The 22730-nt window shown below is 45.7% G+C and overlaps 1 protein-coding gene across 2 annotated transcripts in view; it reads right to left on the reverse strand.

Moving 5' to 3' along the window:
* Nucleotides 1-1526: 1526 nt before the first annotated feature.
* The window catches only part of ELF1 (E74 like ETS transcription factor 1), a 97631-nt gene continuing 76427 nt past the window's right edge, over nt 1527-22730 (reverse strand). For both annotated transcript variants that reach the window (XM_058184820.1, XM_058184821.1), the window contains exons 3-9: nt 21130-21304; nt 15915-16022; nt 13322-13477; nt 12055-12138; nt 10153-10345; nt 8427-8894; nt 1527-3481 (exon numbers count right to left, since the gene is read on the reverse strand). In XM_058184820.1, the coding sequence (XP_058040803.1) occupies nt 2848-3481; nt 8427-8894; nt 10153-10345; nt 12055-12138; nt 13322-13477; nt 15915-16022; nt 21130-21304 (1818 nt within the window). In that variant the 3' untranslated portion in view covers nt 1527-2847. The remainder of the gene's footprint in view (nt 3482-8426; nt 8895-10152; nt 10346-12054; nt 12139-13321; nt 13478-15914; nt 16023-21129; nt 21305-22730) is intronic.

The following is a 22730-nucleotide window of genomic DNA, read 5'->3' on the forward strand; positions in this document are numbered from 1 at the left end:
AAAAAAAAACTAAAGAACTAAAATTCACACCGGGATCTCTGAATCTATGCAATGAGGGATACTTGATCAGGTGCACAAATGTCATCATTTGTAGACAATTGAGACCCCACTTGGTGCAGAGAATTTATTGGACAACCAGAAATTCAGGAAACAAGCCAGATTTAGATTTTTTAAAAAATATTTCAATAATACGCAGGACTCTGCGTTCTTTTCTTTTGCAAAGTCCCCTTTTCAATTGAAAAAGAAGCACACCGATTGTTATGCTAAATTATATTTAGTAAACTTGCTGATTTGCTTCCAAGTAAATGAATTCCACAAGCTGAAGGAAGTTTAAGAATTATTTATTAAGGGAAGATTCCCCATTTCTTCTTAAATTGCCATCCTTCGTGGCTTCTCAATCAATACAGGCGAGATTTTTTACACTTTTACAATGGAGAGAATTTACACAATTTAAAATAAAAATAGAAACACCCAGAACTGAATTATCAAAGCGTGCATAAACATATACGCACAAACTGAAAAAGAAGAGATAAGGAATTTTTATATAATCCACGGTGCATAGGATATTCAATTTTTTATCCAATAGAACAGGCGTCTCCAACCTTGGCAACTTTAAGACTTGTGGATTTCAACTCCCAGAATTTTTGATCAGAAGCTTTGCTGGCTGACGAATCCTGGGAGTTGAAGTCCACAAATCTTAAAGTTGTTAAGGTCGGAGACCCCTGCAATAGTAGGTGCTCCAGACATTAAACCTGTCCTTTTTAGCAATAGGTCCAATGTAGACATTCAAATTGTTCGGAATAACGATGTTAAGGTTAAAAAAGATACTGTTTGTAGCTGAATTCTGTATGGTTGCATCAATGTACACATTTCTTCCAGGTAAGAGAAAAAATGAGAAGGCGGCCAGGAACAAACAAATAGGTTTGCAAAGAAAAAAAAATGTTTAATTTCATTTATGGTGGAAATAGTAGGTTCATACATTCTGGACACCGGACTTGTAAGCTGCATTTATTGAAATAGGACGGCTGATGTACAGATAGCTGATGTAAGTTCTGCAAGGTATTTTTAACTCCTTGGAGTTAAGAAATAGTTGGGCCCTTTCTGATCTTATTAGGTGTTAAATATGATGCTAGTTCCTTTTAATATATGCAAAGTAGATCAGAGATGAACGGAGCCAATAATTAATTTATTTACCAAACCATTACTGCCAGCTCCCAAGGCTTCTTATGTTCCTTATGTTTCATTTCTCACTCTTGATTCTTAGCTCGGCTTGATTTTAAACAAGAAGGACATGCACCAAGACAAATTCTTTTGTGTGTCCGATCACACTTGGCCAATAAAAATTCTATTCTATTCTATTCTATTCTATTCTATTCTATTCTATTCTATTCTATTCTATTCTATTCTATTCTATTCTATTCTATTCTATTCCTAGCTTAAAACAGGGGTCTCCAACCTTGGCAACTTTAAGACTTGGGGACTTCAACTTCCTGGGAGTTGAAGTCCACAAGTCTTAAAGTTGGCCAAGGTTGGAGACCCCTGACTTAAAGGCCTTTTTTTTTGGCGGGGGGCAAAATAATAACGACTTCTGTATCTTAAATCTGATTCCTTCTTGCACAGGGTACTTTATTACAGGTCTAACTTATGAATGCCTACCTTATGAATATCAGATTTCAGACTGAGAAAGACAAACATACCAGGATTGTTGTACTTGATTTATTTTCATGATAAACCAATTAAAATACAAAAAAGAGGAAACAGCTTCAAGAGGTCCCACAATTTAATTTTTTTTTCCTTTTAAATACAAATTCACTCTGCAATACATGAATACGTATAACTTTAGAGCTCTAAACATAATAATCTTATCTGTATCTATAAAATATTGTTCTATGGAAATATCTTTTTTTATGAAAAAAATCTGTTTGAGAAATTAAATTACATATTTACAATAGAAAAGGTACTTTGTAGAAATATTTTAATCTCAAAATACTCGGGTTAAGTCCCATATACTTCTATTTTTTTTTTCATTTCCTTATAAAAATAATTGCAAAAAAACAATCAGCGCATTTCTTTATGCCTCGAAAGGTTTTAAGTGGTCTGAAAAATAATTGCACCTGTAGTGACAGCTGCCGTTTCGGCGAGCCGCTTTATCAAAGATATTGTCCATCTTAGAATAGAAAATATATAGGAAATAGAATGCATGAGTGTTGGTAAATATCTTGTTGATAGAAGGGAAATGCTTCTATTTGGAAAATGATTTCTCACCGGGGCAAAAGGCAATTGAACGAACGAAGACCCGATCGCCCATTGCTTTATAGATCCATATAAAACAAAATATACTCTAAGTACATTGAGTAAAAAGATCTTTGGAATTTACTAAAAAAAAAAAAAAAAAGTCAGATAACGGCATAACAAAGAAAACCCCTCCTGAAATTAGCTATTGCTTGAAAGCACTGATTACATTATTATGCAAGATAAGACAAATGATACAGGAAGTCTAAGAAATTTAGAATTTTTGGACAGTGATCAAAAAAAGAAAAGAGAGAGAGAGAGAGAGAGGGAGAGAGAAAGAGAGAGAAAGAAAAGATAAACTGCATGTTCCTTCATGCTTGCCTTTTTTTTTTCCGAAACATAATATTTTATACGGCGGAGGAAACCACAAAGCTGGAAATCAACTCTACAGCATTACTTCTAAAATATAATTCGAGAAATTTAAAAAAAACAAAACAAAACAGGAAAAAAAGGTAGCTTTATAATGCCTGGCTTGCTTTGGAATCAAAAGTTACATACACAATTGGGAATTGTTTCAGGAAAAGAGCAACGATTAACATTGAATTTTCTTCTCGGTTACTCGTAAGGGCTGGGCGGCTGGAACTGTTCGCTTTCCTCTTTGATGTGTACCGTCGGAGGGAACCCGTTGGGAGCGGAGACCATGACGACAAAGGGCTGCTGGTGGAAACTGGTCTCCAAGAGCTGGTCGTCTTCCCCCCCGACCGAATTCTCGGGTTCCGATTTCACCGTCCCTTGCACGATGGCGGTTTTGGTTTCCGGCGCCTTGATCACCGAAGTGATGACGGCATTGGAGGGCTGAGCAGCGGCCCCATGGGAACTGCCGGGCGTAAAAGTTACTACGGAGGCGGCGGCGGTGCTGAAAGGCGGGGAGGACGCCACATTGACCGTCCCGTTGCAAATTGTCTGGACATTGCTGGTGAGGACTTGGTGGACCTGAGCGGGGCTGAAAACGATGGACGACGGAGGAGAGACCGGCTTGGAGGACTGCAGCACCACGTTCTCTTTAAGGACAGTCATGGGCTGCGACGACGGGATGGCTTGTAGGATAAACTTCTGGGGTGTGGCCGAAGAAGTCGGATCCGCGCTGGCTATCACAGTGGTTAAAGGCACTGTCTGGAGTGTTACGGTGTGCAGTTGCTGGTTTCCGGGAGAGACCACGACGGGAACCTGGCCTGAGGCTTGGATGGTCCTATTGAAGTAAGATAAATAAAGTAGGTCAGAAAGGCCATTTTACGCCTGCTCTTCGCGTTCGCTGGCTGTCAGTCTAGGACAGGGGTCGGCAGCCACAAACCAAAAGCCCCCCGTTCAATTCTAAAGCTAACGGGAAGTCCAGCTCCTCACCACCACAGTGTCTCCTCCTAGCGCGGCGTCCTTTTTCCTCTACCTATCCTAACTGAAAGCCCTATCAACTGTGGAGCCAACCAGTGACAAAGTTCTGTCCTCCTTCGCCTCCGTCCGAGTGATGGCTTAATTAGCCGGCACTATCAGCTCTGGCAGCAGAATAGCGAATGTCTGCCAAGTTCTCCGATATCTCCCTCGACGCTGGTGAGTCACTTCAGCTCTCAGTTATTCAGTTGATTTGCCTGCTACAAAGAGGCACAGCAGCTCTTGCTGCCTTTATATCCTTCCTCCTCCCTTCTCTTTCCTTGCCCCTTGCTTCCTTCCTTCCTCCTCCCTCCCTTTCATCTTTATCTTCCTTCCTCCTCCCTCCCTCCCTCGCTCCCTTCCTTCTCTTTCCTTGTCCCTTCTTTCCTTCCTTCCTTCCTTCCTCCCTCCCTCCCTTGCCCCCTCCTCCCTCCCTCCCTCCCTCCCTTCCTGTCATCTTTCTTTATCTTCCTTCCTTCCTTCCCACTTGTTTGTTCTAGTCTTTCTACTTTGGAGAATCGCGAAGCACTTCGAGACCAAAGGAGATCAACAACACACCCACCCCGTCCCTCCCGGAAAAGCACATCTTCAACAAAACGGAGGCACTGACAGCAATCTGCATTCTGTGGCCATAGAGGCTGCTTTTTCAATGGTGAAACAGAATCAGGGCTTATTCAGGCGGGGGCCTCGGCACAAACTGAGTCCTGTTAAAGTTTGTAAATCTGTTGTAAAGTCAGCGCCAGGAGCTACTGCAACAAAGCGACTTGGAAGCCAATGGCTTTTCTTTCTTTTTCCCCTTCTTCTTTACACCTTTCTCTACCCTTTTCCCTCCTCTATTTTTCCTATTATTTGCCTTTGTGTTTTATACACAAAGGCGCCATCGGTCAAACAATGTAGACTGGCGACCCCCAGGGGGAGAGCCTTCTCTGTGGGGGCTCCTGCCCTCTGGAATGAGCTGCCTCCGAGGATACGTCAACTTCCTGACCTCCGGACCTTCCGCAGCGAGCTAAAAACCTTTCAGAGCTGGCTTAATGAAGTTTTTATTGGGGTTTTATTATAGTCTTATATTCCTTCAGCCTTTAATTTAAGTAGTTTTGAAATGTTTTTTAACTTTTCTGAGTTGTGCTTTTACCCTGGCTGTAAACCGCCCCGAGTCCTTCGGGAGAAGGGTGGTATATAAATTAAATAAATAAATAAATAAATAAATATTGTAAACTGATTTTAAAAAAATTAAAAACGTGTACCAATTTTCAACCAAGGGACAGGGCAGCTGCATCTCTCTGCTAGAACGGCCTTTCTGTAGAGTTCCAGCCACATCCTAAATCAGGGGTCTCCAACCTTGGTCCCTTTAAGACTTGTGGACTTCAACTCCCAGCTTTGCTGGCTGAGGGACTCTGGGAGTTGAAGTCCACAAGTCTTACAGGGACCAAGGTTGGAGACCCCTGTCCTAAACTTTTCTCGCAATGGACGATGGAAAATTTCTTTCTTTCCTCTTAAGACCTCAACCTTTTAAATTATTCCCTAAATCAGATCTGGCCAACTTTTTCGTTTTCTACTGGAAAGAGAATATTTTCGAATATTTTAAATAAGGCAAGATGGCCCAAGCTGGAAGTGGTTATACATTGCTAAAGAGATTACATAGAAACTTTTCATCGTTGTCTCATCCGTCATTGCAGGCTGCATAAAATTAGAAGCAGGACTGCAGTTTTCATGCCTTTGCCCTAAAAAGAGCATGAGAAATAATACTATATTTAAATGCTTTGAATAGGATTGGACAATGGGGGAGACCAGCAATGGGAAGGGAAAAAGAGGGAAGAGTTAACCGGGGAAAGTTTTGGCACGTAAATCTCAGTTCTGCCTTTGCTCTATTGTAATCCACTTGGCTTTTAGGAAAGTAAACCTTTCACACCGAATGGAGTTGAGGGTCGTTCTTACTTAAGAGATCAAGTTGGGGCACGACTGACAGTATGAGGCCTCCGTTCATTATTATCCAACCCAAAATGTATTGTAATATTAACAGTTAAGGCATGCATTAACTATGACATGGGACCATCTTCTTGGTTTCTCTAATTTCCTTCCTTCCTTCCTCCCTCCCTTGCTCCCTTTCTTCTCTTTTCTTGCCCTTCTCTTCCTCCTCCCTTCCTCTTTTTTTATCTTCCTTCCTCTCTCCTCCCTCCCTTTCATCTTTATCTTCCTCCCTCCCTCCCTTCTTTGTCTTTCCTTGACCCTTCTTTCCTTCCTCCCTCCCTCCTCCCTTCCTTTCATCTTTCTTCCTTCCTTCCTTCCTCCTCCCTTCTCTTTCCTTGCCCCTTCCTTCCTTCCTCCTCCCTCCCTTTCATCTTTATCTTCCTTCCTCCTCCCTCCCTCCCTCCCTCGCTCCCTTCCTTCTCTTTCCTTGTCCCTTCTTTCCTTCCTTCCTTCCTTCCTCCCTCCCTTGCCCCCTCCTCCCTCCCTCCCTCCCTTCCTGTCATCTTTCTTTATCTTCCTTCCTTCCTCCTCCCTTCTCTTTCCTTGCCCCTTCCTTCCTTCCTCCCTTTCATCTTTATCTTCCTTCCTCCTCCCTCCCTCCCTCGCTCCCTTCCTTCTCTTTCCTTGTCCCTTCTTTCCTTCCTTCCTTCCTTCCTCCCTCCCTCCCTTGCCCCCTCCTCCCTCCCTCCCTCCCTCCCTTCCTGTCATCTTTCTTTATCTTCCTTCCTTCCTTCCCACTTGTTTGTTCTAGTCTTTCTACTTTGGAGAATCGCGAAGCACTTCGAGACCAAAGGAGATCAACAACACACCCACCCCGTCCCTCCCGGAAAAGCACATCTTCAACAAAACGGAGGCACTGGCAGCAATCTGCATTCTGTGGCCATAGAGGCTGCTTTTTCAATGGTGAAACAGAATCAAGGCTTATTCAGGCGGGGGCCTCGGCACAAACTGAGTCGTGTTAAAGTTTGTAAATCTGTTGTAAAGTCAGCGCCAGGAGCTACTGCAACAAAGCGAGTTGGAAGCCAATGGCTTTTCTTTCTTTTTCCCCTTCTTCTTTACACCTTTCTCTACCCTTTTCCCTCCTCTATTTTTCCTATTATTTGCCTTTGTGTTTTATACACAAAGGCGCCATCGGTCAAACAATGTAGACTGGCGACCCCCAGGGGGAGAGCCTACTCTGTGGGGGCTCCTGCCCTCTGGAATGAGCTGCCTCCGAGGATACGTCAACTTCCTGACCTCCGGACCTTCCGCAGCGAGCTAAAAACCTTTCAGGGCTGGCTTAATGAAGTTTTTATTGGGGTTTTATTATAGTCTTATATTCCTTCAGCCTTTAATTTAAGTAGTTTTGAAATGTTTTTTAACTTTTCTGAGTTGTCCTTTTACCCTGGCTGTAAACCGCCCCGAGTCCTTCGGGAGAAGGGTGGTATATAAATTAAATAAATAAATAAATAAATAAATATTGTAAACTGATTTTAAAAAAATTAAAAACGTGTACCAATTTTCAACCAAGGGACAGGGCAGCTGCATCTCTCTGCTAGAACGGCCTTTCTGTAGAGTTCCAGCCACATCCTAAATCAGGGGTCTCCAACCTTGGTCCCTTTAAGACTTGTGGACTTCAACTCCCAGCTTTGCTGGCTGAGGGACTCTGGGAGTTGAAGTCCACAAGTCTTACAGGGACCAAGGTTGGAGACCCCTGTCCTAAACTTTTCTCGCAATGGACGATGGAAAATTTCTTTCTTTCCTCTTAAGACCTCAACCTTTTAAATTATTCCCTAAATCAGATCTGGCCAACTTTTTCGTTTTCTACTGGAAAGAGAATATTTTCGAATATTTTAAATAAGGCAAGATGGCCCAAGCTGGAAGTGGTTATACATTGCTAAAGAGATTACATAGAAACTTTTCATCGTTGTCTCATCCGTCATTGCAGGCTGCATAAAATTAGAAGCAGGACTGCAGTTTTCATGCCTTTGCCCTAAAAAGAGCATGAGAAATAATACTATATTTAAATGCAAAAAAATTTAAATAAATATTTGGATTAGATCGCTGGAATAATTCAGAATCGCTGGAAAATGGGAACCAACCATGCATGGCCTACCCTGTGAATAACCCCAAATTAAACATTTCTTTCTGCTCTTTATTCTTAATTAGCTGGACCACTACAGATCAAGCTTAGCTAGGAGACGAGCAGGCGTGCTTCTGTACATCCCTTTCTGCCAAAATTAGACAAAACTAGGCATCTTTCCCAGTAGATAAGTTTGATTTTTGCAACAGTGGTCTTCTATTTAATGCAAGTTGTATCCTTGGGAGTAAATAGAATTTTTTTTTAAAAAGGTGGGGGTGCAAAACAGAAAAATGAGTGTTAGAAAAATCTCTGGCTTCATTTCCTGTTGGATTCAGCTATTATTTTATTCCTGACTCCACAGTCGATCACATGCTCCAATCGCCATCCGTCCCATCTCGAGACAGCACTCCGTCCACTCCTTCTCCAGATGCAGGATCGGCCTGACCTTGACCGCCAGGAAGGATGCTATTTTGTCTAAAGACAACCCCTCTACTAAATCCCCCCTCCTACTGTCCCACACATGAGAAAGTGGCTGCACGAAAGCTTCCGGCCTAATATGGCTTCCAAAGCTGACAACTACTGTATGTAGTTGTAAACTGCCCTGAGTCCTCCAGGAGATGGTGCGGTATAGAAATGTAATTATAAATAAATAAATAAATAAAATGTAGGATGCAGGGGAAAAAAACCATAGGAAAGATCTCCCCGATGTTTTTTAAGATCCGCTTCGATTTTCCCTTACCTGATGTTTGAAACCGAAGGATTCAGGGATTCGTCCAGGAGGTTACTGGTTACGGCCGCGTGTCCTTCCTGGATGGATTGCACCGACGGCATTAAATGGACTGTCCGATAAAGCTGAGTGGCATGGGGCGAATGGCTGGACTGCATGGTCGTCAAGACTTCGGGGGTCAAAGGAGGCAGGGGCTGGGCTACAGTCTCCAAGGGCTGCTTCAGTTTGGTGGGCTTGGCGTTGAAGGGCAATTTTAAAAGGGGGGCAGATCCTTTGGAGCCTGGGTTGGAAGAGGCCTTGGCTTTGCCCGCTTGGCTTCTGTTGGCCCCGGGGGTGGTGAGTAAGGAGGAATTCGGAGAATCTAGGCTGGGGTTGGGATCTACGTCGTCGATGTAGATGATATCTTTTGGCATCTCCTTGAACTGGTAGACCAAACGCTGGCCCTCCACTTTGGCTAAAATGCCTCTTTGGTAATAGTACCTGTTTGAACAGAGAAAGCCACACCGAGGGTTTTAAACGAAAGGAATCCACTTCAAAGGCAAATTAAAAGGGGGGGGGGGAAGAGTTACTCTGCTAAACGTTTTCTTTTAGGGAATTTACAGAACGTGCAGCTAATTCCCAAGCGTGTATTGATCGGTGGAAACGTTTTGAGCAGGTTCGTCTGCACCTTCTGAAATATCTCGGCAGAGTCAGTGACGTGGGGTGGCATTAAGGGTCTTCCTTCAACTAGAGGAAGGTTCTTTTCTCCAGTCGAAGCTTCTACGGAGGAGGAGGAGGAGGTGGAGGAGGAGGAGGAGGAGGAGGAGGAGGAGGAGAATGACTGTGGGGTCCATGGTACTCTCTGAGCTTGGTAATTTCCTTCAAGACATTTCATTACCCAGCTAAGTAGTAGTAGTAGTACTAGGAGGAGGAGGAGGAGGAGGAGAAAAAGTAGAAAGAGGAGGAGAAAAAGTGGAAGAAGGAAAAGAAGTAGACCTGTAAGAGAGTTGGAAGGGATCTTGGAGGTCATCTAGTCCAACCCCCTGCTCATGCAAGAGACCTGTACTAGGGATTCCAACAGCCCAGCTGCCGACCTTTCTGATCGACAAGCTCAGGGTCTTAGCCACCTGAGCCACCTAGTCAGGCTAAGAAGTAGAAAGAGAAGGAGGAGAAAAAGTTGGAGAAGTGGAAGAAGGAGAAGAAGAAGTGGAAGGAGAAGGAGAAGAAGAAAGAAGTGGGAGAAGCAGAAGAAGGAAAAGGAGAAAGAGAAGAAATGGAAGAAGAAGCAGAAGAAGCAGGAGGAGGAGGAGAAGTGGGAGAAACAGAGGAAGGGAAAAGAGAAGGAGGAGAAGTGGAAGGAGAAGAAATAGGAGGATGAGGAGAATAGTAACTTCTCTATTATGTTATAAAGCACTGAACAACTGTCTCACTTTTTTTTTTATTTGCATTTATATCCCGCCCTTCTCCGAAGACTCAGGGCGGCTTACATTGTGTTAAGCAATAGTCTTCATCCATTTGTATATTTATATACAAAGTCAACTTAGCCACAGAAGTTTTATGTCCAGTTGTGGTCATAATAGGGACCTCCAGTACTGGATAAACACGTACCAAGTTTCCAATTTGTTCTACAATTCCATTTGTATTATGCACCGTTGGGACAAAGAGTTACAAAGGCTTGGCACCCCAAAGGCCCCGGTTAAAATGGTTCCGTAGCGGGTAGTGTTGAAGGGAAGGCGGCGTTTTCCCGGAATCCACCTACCTGAGGGCTCTGCCCATGGTCTCGTAGTTCATATCCGGTTTGTTTTTGTGTTTGCCCCACAACCTGGACACGGCCTTGGAATCGACTAACTTAAAAATGCCCTTTTCCCTCTGAGTCCATTTGATGTACTTGGGACAGGTGGCTCTGTCCTGAAGCAGCGCCAGGAGGAATTCCCAGAGGTAAATGGTGTTTCCTGAAACAAGAGGCAGCGGAAAACCAAAACTCTTTTGAGTGAAGTTGTGTCCTTGGGGCAGTGATGGCTAAACTTTTTGTCATCGCGTGCCAAAAAGGAGGGGGAGGGGGCGACGTGCACGTTCCCACACCCATAATTCTATGCGTCCTTCCCCCCCCGCGCACACGCACATGAACCCCCCACGTTCCCCCCCCCCGCTTTTGGCATGCCTTCCAATGCGATGGCATGGTGGGCCCGACAGGCCCTTTTTTCGCCACCCCCAGACTCCAGAGGCTTTCTAGGAGCCAGAGAGGGCGGGGGGGGGGGGAAACGGCCTTCCCCCCCACCCTGAGCCCTCCAGAGGGACTGGAAATTGGCAAATGGGCCATTTCCGGACTCCAGGGAGGTGGGGAAGGCCATTTTTGCCCTCCCCAGTCTCCTAGAAAGGCTCTGGAGCCTGAGGAGAACAAAAAACAAGCCTTCCCCACCCCCCGAAGCCCTCTGGAGGCCAGAAACAGCCTGTTTCATTACTTCCAGTGGGCCCAGAAGGCCCGAAAATTAGCTGGCCGCTGCGCGCATGCACGCCGGAGCTAAGCTCGCGTGCCCACCGATATGGCTCCGCTTGCCACCTATGGCACACATGCCATAGGTTCCCCATCATGGCCTTAGGGGATTGATGGGGAGGAGGGGCTAAGAAAAAAATGTGATCTTTGCAGGCTCTGGATGCCATACACTCTCGCCACCTAATCTCCACCCGATAATGCAGTGGCACAAACGGTGATGGGCATGCCTCGGTACACGGCCATGTGACACCTGTTTCAGGAGCTGCCCTGGTTGCCAGGTTAGTTCCAGATGTGATACAGGGTGCTGAGAGTCACCTATTAAAGCCTCCCACGGCTTAGGGCCTGGTTACTAGAGTGTCACTGGTCCCCCACGGGATCTGCCTGACCGACTGGTAGAGTTGGAAGACCTGGTTCCTTCGATGAAGGACAAGAAAGAGGGGGAGGGGGAGCAGGAGGTAGAGGAGGAGGAGGAAAAAGAGGAAGAGAGGAGGAGGAGAAAAGGAGAAAGAAGGAGAAAGAGAAGGAGGCAGAGAAAGAGAAAAGGAGAAAGAAGGAGAAAGAAAAGGAGAAGGAGAAAAAGGAGGAGAAAGAGAAACGGGGAGGGGAGGAGGAGGAGAAAAGAAGAAGGAGAAGGAGAAAGAAGAGGAGGAGGAGAAAGAAAAGGAGGAGGAGGAGAAAAACAAAAAGCAGAAAGAGAAGGAGAAAGAAGAGGAGGAGGGGGAGAAAAAGAAGCAGAAAGAGAAGGAAAGAGAAAGAGAAAAGGAGGAGGAGAAAGAAAAGGAGGAGGAAGAGGAGGAAAAAGAAAAAGCAGAAAGAGAAGGAGAAAGAAGAGGAGGAGGAGGAAAAAGAAGCAGAAAGAGAAGGAAAACAAGAAAGAGAAAAAGGAGGAGGAGGAGGGCAGCAGTGGCCAAGAAATTAAAGAGGGATAATCTCCCAATGAGGGATCATTCATTGTGATCCCTCTGCTTCACTTCCTATCAAAGGCTCGAAAGCGCCTGGATTTATTCCCAGCTCCTCTCACTGGAGTGAGCAATCAATCAATCAACCAATCAATCGACAGGCCGTTTCTCTTCCTGAGAGAGCTGGACTCCTGCTCCACACAGAATTTAACCCCAAATATTCCGTTGTTATTGTCCGAAACTCCCCGCCCGGCCTCTCTAAGCTTACCTTTCCCATCTTTGTTCTTTTTCTTCACAGAAATATTTGGAGTCAGGCTGGGCGATTCCGGACGAGGAACTTTGGGTTTCTTCCCTGCAAAGAAAGCAGCGGTTACAGCAAAATTCCCTAAAGCAGGGGTCTCCAACCTTGGCAACTTTAAGACTTATAGACTTCAACTCCCAGAATTCCTCAGCCAGCTTTGCTGGGAGTTGACGTCCACAAGTTTTAAAGTTGACAAGGTTGGGAGACCCCTGCCCTAAAGGGAACCAGGAAAAACACAAAGCAAACAAGCAAACAAAGACATTAACCAGTCAGGTCCTTTTTTCTACCAAATATGTAAGTAAACCAAATTGCAAGGAGCGTTTAAGCCAGTGGAGAAATCTGAACCGGTTTACTACCGATTTGCTGGATTCGCCTGCATGCGCAGCGCACATGTGCAGCACCCACCGTGCACCCAAATGCAAGGTGTGCGCGTGCAATGGCCGCCAAAAGGAGGCATGGGGTAAGTTAAACAGCGCGCGGGGCTGGTGATGATCAGCTGTGGCGCGCAATCTTTTTTTTTTTTCCTTTTAAAAACATTTTTTTAGAACCTATTCGGCTGTAAAAAAATGCTTTTAAAAATAAAAGGCACTCTAACTACTGAGCCAACATGGGAGGGAGGGAGGGAGGGAAGGAGGGAGGGAGGGAGGGAGGGAGGCAGGCAGGCAGGCAGGCAGGAAGGAAGGAAGGAAGGAAGGAAGGAAGGAAGGAAGGAAGGAAGGAAGGAATAGCAATAGCTTTTAAGACTCATATACCACTTCATAGTGCTTTTCCAGCCCTCACTAAGCAGTTTACAGAGTCAGCCTCTTGCCCCCAACAATCTGGGTCCTCATTTGACCGACATCGGAAGGATGGAAGACTGAGTCAACCTCGATCGAACTTCCTGGCAGTGGGCAGAGCCAGCCTGCAATGTTCTCTGCAGACTCGAGTCCCACCAGGCCCAAGGTTGACTCAGCCTTCCATCCTTTATAAGGTAGGTAAAATGAGGACCCAGATTGTTGGGGGCAATAAGTTGACTTTGTATATAAATATACAAATAGGATGAAGACTATTGCTTAACACAGTGTAAGCCGCCCTGAGTCTTCAGAGAAGGGCGGGATATAAATGTAAATAAAAAAAAAATGTTGCAATCTAACCACTGCGCCACTGGGGCTCCTAGTTGTCCTTAACGCTTGCACGTAAAGTACAATAACTATAAGTTGCTTCTTTAGTACCCCCTTTCTACTTCCTTCTTTACCTCTTCTCTTCTTTGGTTGTTCAGGTGTGCTGGGCGATCCAGAAAATGCCTCTTGGATTTGATGAACCTCTACTACTTCTGGGATGCCATCCAAAGTGACCGACACGTGAGTGATAGGAGCAGCTTCGACTTCATCCTCAGCTTCAAATACGTGGGCTTCGGGGGAAAAAACGACAGGAGAGTAACTAAAGTTTCTACTAGAGGTTGTAACAATCAAGCGGCGGGACTTTTCATGGGCGAGGTCTCCCAGTAAATTGTTTTATCTGAACTGACATAAAAAAAAGTCAAAATAAATACAGGTAGTCCTCAATTTACAGCCACAACGGAGCCCCAGATTCCGGTTGTTCAGTGAGACGGCGGTTAAGTGAGTTTCGCCCCATTTGGCCCCATTAACCGAATCACTGCAGCTGGTAAGCGAGCAACATGACTGTTAATTAAATCTGGCTTCCCCATGGATAGTGCTTGTCCAAAGGTCACAAAAGGGGATCACGTGACCCCGGGACACAGCAACGGTCGTAAGTATGAACCAGTTGCCAAGCATCTGAATTTTGATCACGTGATCACGGGGCTGCTACAAAGGCCATAAAGCAGGGGAGAGCTGCTGGGGGTTCGCGAGAACCTCTAGCTAAGATTCTGTGCAGTTCGGAGAACCCCCAAATCCCATTCCTGGCTGGCCCCTCCCACCCTGCCCCACCCCTCCCAGGGGTCCCTACGCAGCCCATTTTGGATGCAGGCAAGTGCAGGGCGTGCGCGGTGCCTCGGGGAGGACGAAAAACAGGCCTACCGGAAGTTTGGGAAGGCCGGAAACGGGCTTGTTTCTCGCCTCCAGAGGGCCTCCGGGGCCTGGGGAGGCCTTTTTTGCCCTCCCGGAGGCTCAACCCCACTCCCGCTGTGGTGCACGCCCACCATGGCCACGCCCACCAAGCAACCAGGCAGAGAACCCCTTGCTAAAAGTTTTGAAGCCCACCCGTGGCCGTAAGGGCGAAAAACGGTCGCAAGTCTCCTTTTTCAGTGCCATGGCAACTTTGAATGGTCACTAAGTGAACTTGAGGACTTCCTGTATTACATTTATTGATTTGTGCCATGTATATCTCTCATCTTTCCTTTGGGTGATCAAAGGATCCTTTTATCCCAAGAAATAATAATTCTCCGAAGGTGGATAGTCTAAGACAGGGGTCTCCAACCTTGGCGACTTTAAGCCTGGAGGACTTCAACTCCCAGAATTCCCCAGCCAGCAAAGCTGGCTGGGGTATTCTGGGAGTTGAAGTCCTCCAGGCTTAAAGTCGCCAAGGTTGGAGACCCCTGGTCTGAGAGACCAGGATGGGAGTAAATTCCTAGGGGAACTTCACGCCTAAGCGGGAAATTGAATTTCAAACTCCTCAATCGCAGTCCTACAGGCAAATTCTGATTTTCTAAGTCGCCGTTTCAAAAGTCACTTTTGGTTAAGTTATTTTGGATTCTTCGCTGCTTCATTGTAAAAAAAAAACAACAACAGGAAATAAATACAATTCCACGGAATTCTCTGACCGGCCTACGAATAGAACAAAGGGCTGAAAGTCTAATCATTTCCCCAATATATCATTATTGAAGTGACTGATGCGTATGAATATGCGCGGATTGGAACAAAAATAAAGATAAACGAATCAGTAATAATTGGGACATGTGCATTGTGAATGCAAGGGGAAGGAGTGGGGGAAAAAATAGCGTTTTATGACTTTTATGTTAAATATTTGAACACGCTCCAGTCAACACTATAAACATTTTCACATTTCATTAATTTAAATGGGAATTCAAGCTTAAGAAATTTAATTAATATAAATTTAAAACACACACACACACACACACAAATTAAGAGCTTAATCTTGCTTTCTCTTCCCCAGACTACCACCGTGGAAAAGGATATGCTTAGAAACCTGAGAAATTTACCAAGAAATGAATTTTCTTCCCCAGTTTTTACTAAAAGGCCATTCGAAACCTATTCAGACAACCTGCTTGAAAAGTAAAGCTTCATTCTTTTTTTCTTTTTGGGCAATGTCTTCACTCAACAGAGTTTCGCAAAACCACGCAGAATTTCTTATTTTTTAATTATTATTATTTTTTTGTCCCGGCTGAGGTGCTATCCCCCTTGAGCAGGGGGGTCCTCAAACTTTTCAAACAGGGGGCCAATTCACGATCCCTGAGACTGTTTGGGGGGGGGGGAGGGAGCGGTGGCGGACCGGCTGGGTGGGCGTGGGCCAGGTGATCACGCGACTGGGTGGGCGGTGCTAGGTGGTCATGTGACTGGGTGGGCGTGGCCAGTTTAGCAGTCCGTTAAACAATAGACACAAATTAAACTTTAATTTGTTACGCTCCTGAGGGGGCGGAAAGGGGTGTGGCTGCCTTGGGGGAGGGTGGGTTTGGGGGGGGTGCGTGTGTCTCCCTCCATCTCTGGAGGCTGGGGCCTCCGCGCATCCCGTTTTTGGCCTCCAGAAGGCAGGTGGGGGCCAACGGATGGGTGGGGTGATTTGGTCTCGCGCGGGCAGGATTAATGGCTTTCTCGGCCCATCTTCGGCCCGCGAACCGTCGTTTGAGGACCCCTGCTGTTAAGACTCACCTGATCTTTTCTCGTCCAACATCGGGCCCGGGGAATCCATGTTGAGAAGAGCCTCGGCCGCTTCAATGGTCTGCATGGTTTCGTCTCCATTGTGACACGATGCTTCCACTAACAGGGAGAGGCAGATAAAAGAGAGGTGAACGAAAAGATCTTTTTCATTTTGTCTCTGGAGGGTCTCGGTCCCAATGGTTCTTTTTTTTTTTTTCTTTTGCCAAGAGGCAACCGCACTTTCCTTGTTTTCCCTTGAAGACGTTTCGCTTCTCAGCCAAGAGGCTTCTTCGGTTCTACCTGAAGGGTGGTGGTAGATGGAAGGGTTTCTATTCCTCGCAGTCATCTGGTGGTTAGTATTCTTTCTGAGAATCGTTGAGACATTTATCTGTCCAAGTAGTCTCAATGCTTCTCAGAGAGAGTACTAACAACCAGATGATTGCAAGGAATTTAAATCCTTCCATTCCCCACCCTTCAGTCGAAAGAAGTTTTCGTCACCATGGTGTAACAAAGATGTGGAGACTCTAGAAAGAGTGCAGAAAAGACCAACAAAGATGGTTAGGGGGCTGGGGGCTAAAACACACAAAGAACGTTTGCAGGAATTGCGTTTGTCTAGTCTAATGAAATGTCATGAGACATCCAGAAAAATACGACATCCTTCACTTAATCCTCCAGGGAAAGATTGAAGGTAAAGGAGGTCCAGGCAGAAGAAGAACATCATGGCTTCAAAAATTTAAGGGACTGCTTTGGACAAAACTCAGCAGCACTTTTTCGTGCGGCTGTTGATAAAAACAGGATCGCCAACGTGATCGCCAAGGTCCGTTGTCGGATATGGAGGAGGAAGAGGAGGAGGGGGAGGAGAAATAGATCTGACATCAGGGATGAAATGCTCCCGGTTCCGACCGGATCAGCCAATCCGGTAGCGTTGGCGGTGGGTGGTTCGGAGAACCAGTAGCAAAAATCCCTGCCCCACCTCCCATGCCCAGCTGAGCTGCGCGATCGTCAGATCCTTTTTTTAAAACTTTTAAAAGCATTTTTTCTACAACCTCTTCGGCCGAAGAGGTTGTATAAATAATGCTTTTAAAACTTAAAAAAATACATTGCACACCACAGCTGATCATCCACCACCCCCACCCCACCCCCGCACGCATGCGCAGCCAGTGAACCGGTAGTAAACCAGTTCAGATTTCACCATTGGCTGACATGATAGCAGTCTTCCAATATCTCAGGGGCTGCCCCAAAGAAGAGGGAGTCAGGCTGTTCACCAAAGCACCTGAAGGCAGGACAAGAAGCAATGGGTGGAAACTAACCAAGAAGAGAAGCAACTTAGAACTAAGGAGAAATTTCCTGACTGTGAGAACAATTCATCAGTGGAACAACTTGCCTCCAGAAGTTGTGAATGCTCCAACACTGGAAGTTTTTAAGAAGAGATTGGACAACCATTTGTCTGAAGTGGTGTAGGGTTTCCTGCCTAAGCAGGGGGTTGGACTAGAAGACCTCCAAGGCCCCTTCCAACTCTGTTATTCTATTCTAATTGTCAGAACCGAAGCAGCTTCTTGGCTGAGAAGCAAAATGTCTTCAAGGAAAAACAAAGGAGGTCTAGTTGCCTTTTGGAAAAGCAGCTTGGGGAGATCTTTTCAGTTTGCCTCTATTCCACATCAGGGATTCCCCTCAGCCTGTAACGCAATTAATTATTTTCAGGGTCTCCCTGCACTTTTCAGATTATTAATAACCGTTTCCATCTAATTCACTCCTGGTGGTTAAATAACTTTATTTCATTACTTGATTAACTGACTTGATTGGCCACCAGTTTCTCAAAGGCCAAAGAGTGTGAGACACTCGATTTACAACTTAGTGAATATAAAAGCTAATGCACTGTATATAAGTCATCAAAAATTCAAAGGTCCTTCAGTTGAATTTCCAGGTGAGGCAGTCCTCAACTTACCAATATTCATTTAGCGACCATTAGAAGTTAAAACGGCACTGAAAAAAAGTGACTTATGACCGATTTTCACACTTACGACCATTGTGGTATTCCCATGATCAAAATTCAGAATGCTTGGCAACTGGCATGTACTTATGACGGTTGCGGTGTCCCTGGGTCATGGGATCCCCTTTTGCAACCTTCCAACCAGTCAACGGGGAAACCAGATTCACTTAGCGACCGTGTGAACTAACTTAACAACGGCAGAGATTCGCTTAAGAAAAGTCGTAAAATGGGGCAAGAGTCACTTAACAAATTTCTCACTTAACAACATAAATTTTGGGCTCAGTTTTGGTCGTATGTCGACAACTATCTGCACTGCATATTTCAGCTAATTATCTGATCATCATCATCTTTAATGACCCCATAATCCTTTGCGGGGTGAAGTCTGGGCAACTGAATGGCGCTAGCAGTGTTTTAATGGCCAGATGCCCTTCCTGTCGCCAGTGCTGAGTTTCGTTCAGCAGATATATTCTCATTGTGCCCAGAGATACAAATATCTGCCTCTACCTAGGATTGAACTCACAGCCTCCTGATTGTGAGGCGAGAGCTCCACCTCTAGGCCACCGCACCACCACATCTGATGGGCTCACTTAAATGCTACCAGGATATTGTTTATAGACTTCTTGACCGTAAAAGGAAGGGCCTTAAGTCCGCATTACCGCTGACTTAAAAATTAAAAAAAATAAAGGTAAGGATCTGGAGAAAAATAAATAAGTTATCATAGCAAAGACAGCCCACTGAAACCACTGAAATTCTGAACAAAGAGAAGGAGGGGCTGTAATCCCAAAATTGATAGGTCTCGCTTAATGAATTTGTGCCGCCTCCTGGAGTTAATCTGTCTTTGTCCTTTGAACAGGTAATACCCAAATCGTATCGCAAACTCGAATTTGAGCAGAATTTAAAGTAGGTCGCAATGCCATATATTCCGGAATAATGCATGTAAAAACCCCTGAGGACTCAAAAGACTATTTTTCCAGCTTTCGGCTCATGCAAATCAAGACACTCGACCTTCAATTTCATACTTAAAAAAAAAAAAAGGAAAACACGAACATAAATATGGATTTATGGAACTCTTGTTGTTTTTTCAAAGCAAGCAGAGTTAAGCACTCAGACCCAGTGGGCAAATACGGTTCCTCAGTGTAAACATGGAGAACTTTTACAAAGTGTAGGACTCACGCTTAATGCGGGTAGTCCTTCCTTCCTTCCTTCCTTCCTTCCTTCCTGTGTGCTCTCCCTTCCTCCTTCCTCCCTCCCTCCCTGCCATTCCTTCTCCCCTCCCTCCCTCCTTCCTTCCTCTCTTCTTTCCTTCCTCCCTCACTCTCCTCCTCCCCTCCCTCCTTTCCTTCCTTCCTTTCTCCCTCCCTCCCTCTCCTCCTCCCTCTTCCCTCCCTTCCTTCCTTCCACTCATTTCTTCTTTCCTTCCTTCCTTTCTCAAACCTTCCTTCTTCCTTCCTCTCTCCCTTCCCTTCCTCCTTTTCTTCCTCCCTCTCCCTGCCTGTCTGCTCTCCCTTCCTCCTTCCTCCATGCCATTCCTTCTCCCCTCCCTCCTCCTTCTTCTTTCCTTCCTTCCTTCCTTTCTCCCTCCCTCCCTCCCTTTCTCCTTCCTTCCTTCCTTCCTTCCTCTCTCCCTGCCTGCCTGCTCTTCCTTCCTCCCTCCTTCGCTTCCTTCCTTCCTTTCTTTTTTCTTAGCAAAGAACAAAAAATTACTCCCCCCACCCCCAAATGCTGTTGCAGCAACTACTTGTTTCAACTACACAAACAGTGTTAGGTAAAGAAATACATCTGGAAGGATGACCCAAGGAGTCACCGATTGTCTAGCTGCTGTTAGAAACGGAGGCGGGGGGACGGGGACGATTGGCGCTCATGGATATGTTGTTTTCTTTTCAAGACGCTAAAAATATTTTTAATAAACAACTTATTCACTTTAACCTATAAATAAATATCCTTGTCTGCTTTTTTTCCCCCTACTGACTAGCCAGTAAGAATTTTTTTTAAAAAAAATGTCTGGTGGACGATTTTAAGGTTACCAAAACAGGGTCCACTAATCTAAGAATACAGTATTTAGACCAGGGGTCTCCAACCTTGGCAACTTTAAGCCTGGCGGATTTCGTTGACAAGAAAGTCCAGTTGCCTCTTGAAAAAAAGCACCTTTGGGACAACCATGAACTGGACGACAGAGAATCTCTACTGACTTTTAGCTATGCAATTTGGGATGAACACCCTTGGAATGGGGTGGGAGTAGGAATGGATTTCCAGAGGGAAAAAATTGCAAACTACAGGAACCATTTGCATTACTCAGGAGACCCTGAGGACACAGATAAACCTCCAAGTGGCCTCAACGACCCTCTAAAGGGATGCAAATGACCAGCTGTCTGCAAGGAATATAAATCCTTCCATTCCCCACCAGCCAGTCAGAGGTGAAGAAGCTTCTGGGATGAGAAGCGAAACGTCTTCAAAAGAAAAAAACAACAAGGAAGTCCAGCTGCCTCCTGAAAAATGCACCTTTGCGTCAACCATGACCTGGATGACGGAGAATCTCTACAGATTGTTAACCATACAGAATACAGCACCTGTGGATGTGCATGCATTTCAGGTCGTGAACCTACCCCGGGGGTCTGCAAACTTGGCTCTTGTAAGACTTGTGGACTTCAACTACCACCAGTAGCCTCCCATCGACCAGTGCGCTTCCACAGGGAGGGCCTCCTCAGGGTGCCGTCGGTCAAACAATGCCGGCTGGCGACCCCCAGGGGGAGGGCCTTCTCTGGGGGGGCTCTTGCCCTCTGGAACGAGCTGCCTCCGGGGCTCCGTCGACTCCCCGACCTCCGGACCTCAAGACTCTTCTGTTCCATCGCGCAGGGCTAGCTTAAATGCAGTTTTTTAAACGGGGTTTTATTCTCATTTTAGTTTTTAGGCCATAAATCAGTTTTTTATATTGTTCTTAACTTGTATTATATGAACCGCCCTGAGACCTCGGGAGAAAGGCGGTATACAAAATTGAATTAATAAATAATAAATAAATAAACTGCCAGAGTTCCTCAACTCGACTCTGGGAGTTGAAGTCCACAAGCCTTAAAAGAGCCAAGTTTGCAGACCCCTGACCTACCCAAATAAAGATGATAAACAAACTAAGTAAACCGCAACTTTGGCTTGGATGCCAACCACACCCGGTTGAGTCACAGTGTCTTCACCTGGAATGGAAGGCTGGGGGGGGGGGGGTGAGAGAAAATTTTTTACACACACCTGTAAGGGTGATATCGTCATCTTCTATAATTTCTTCCTCCGCCACGTCCAGTGAATTCTCCGTTATCATGTCGTTCGGTTCCGTCACGCAAGACAAGCCCGAGTAATTGTTCAGGAGGTTCGCGCTCGGCACGTGTTCCACGATGACCGCGGGAAAGATGGAAGGATCGCCCAGCTGTTCGGAAAACAAGAGGCCGCAAAACAAAACTTTAGGGAAGGCAAGGAGAGAGAGAGAGAGAGAGAGACACTCCTGAAAACACCGGCACGGGCGCAAAGCGACTCAGGTTTCAAGCATCCGCTGGAGAAAGAGAAAGGTTTTCGTAAATACGCCTTGCTAGTTCGGCTCTAGGTAATGGAAGGCCGATGCCGTGCGTTTTGTGGCTGTGCAGGGAGATTCTGCGCTTTGTCTGTTACTTCGGTTGCTGAATCACTCACCGACCTACGAATGGGGAGGCAGGTCAAGACCTACGGGAGTATATTAATGTAGAATTAAAAAATGGAGATGATGGAGGAGGAGGAGGAGGAGGAGGAGGAGGAGTAGGACGGGAACTGTGGGATCCTTGGTGCTCTCTGAGCTTGGTGATTTCCTTCAAGACATTTCATTACCCAACTAAGTAGCATATTCAGTGCTAGAAGGGAATGGGATTTGCAAAGAGGAAGAGAAAAGGAGGAGGAGGAGGAGGAGGAGGAGGAGGAGGAGGAGGAGGAGGAGGAGGAGGAGGAGGAGGAGGACGGGAACTGTGGGGTCCTTGGTGCTCTCTGACCTTGGTTGTTTTCTTGAAGACATTTCATTACCCAACTAAGTAGCATATTCAGTGCTAGAAGGGAGTGAGATTTGCAAAGAGGAAGAGAAAAAGAGGAGGAGGAGGAGATGACGATGATGATTGCACAAATAATACCTGCATTCTAGTGATACCAGAATAACAGAGCTGGAAGGGACCTTGGAGGTCTTCTAGTCTAGGCCGCTGCTAGAGCAGGACACCCTATGTACCATTCCAGACAAGCGGCTGTCCAGTCCCTTCTTAAAAACTTCCAGGGTTGGAGCACCCACAACTTCATGGTTCAAACTGTCATTTTCCTGGCAATTGGCTTTCCTGGCTAGGGCGGGACTAGAACTCACTGCTTTCTAGCCAGGTACCTTAACCACTAAACCAAACTGGCTCTCCTCAAACCATCCAACTCGATGTAGCTTTCCAGGTCTGTCAAGTTCAAAAAGGTAAACCCCACCCCCACCCCGTGTGCTAGGATAATATATAGGGCCCCCAGATGATTCATTATCATCCTCATACGCCATTTCCATAGTCTGTAGACTGTGCAAAAGCGACAATCCACCAGCCCAGCAGAGAACAAAAAAGACTCCACCAGTAATCAGCACTCAGATTAGAATAGATTAACTCCAAGGTCAACTTCAGACCAAGGATCACCTAACGATACAGCCAAAGAACCGCCAAAGAGCCATCGGTAAACAGCCCAACCCAGGAATCTCTAAGACCATCTCCACCCACACAGACAAACAAATTGCACTCCGGACTAGCACTGATGATGTTACCTAGTTGGGTCATGAAACGTCTTGCAAGAAAAGAAGCCAGCTCAGAGAGCAC

This window comes from Ahaetulla prasina, chromosome 5 (genome assembly GCF_028640845.1).
Source record: "Ahaetulla prasina isolate Xishuangbanna chromosome 5, ASM2864084v1, whole genome shotgun sequence".
Lineage (NCBI taxonomy): Eukaryota > Metazoa > Chordata > Lepidosauria > Squamata > Colubridae > Ahaetulla > Ahaetulla prasina.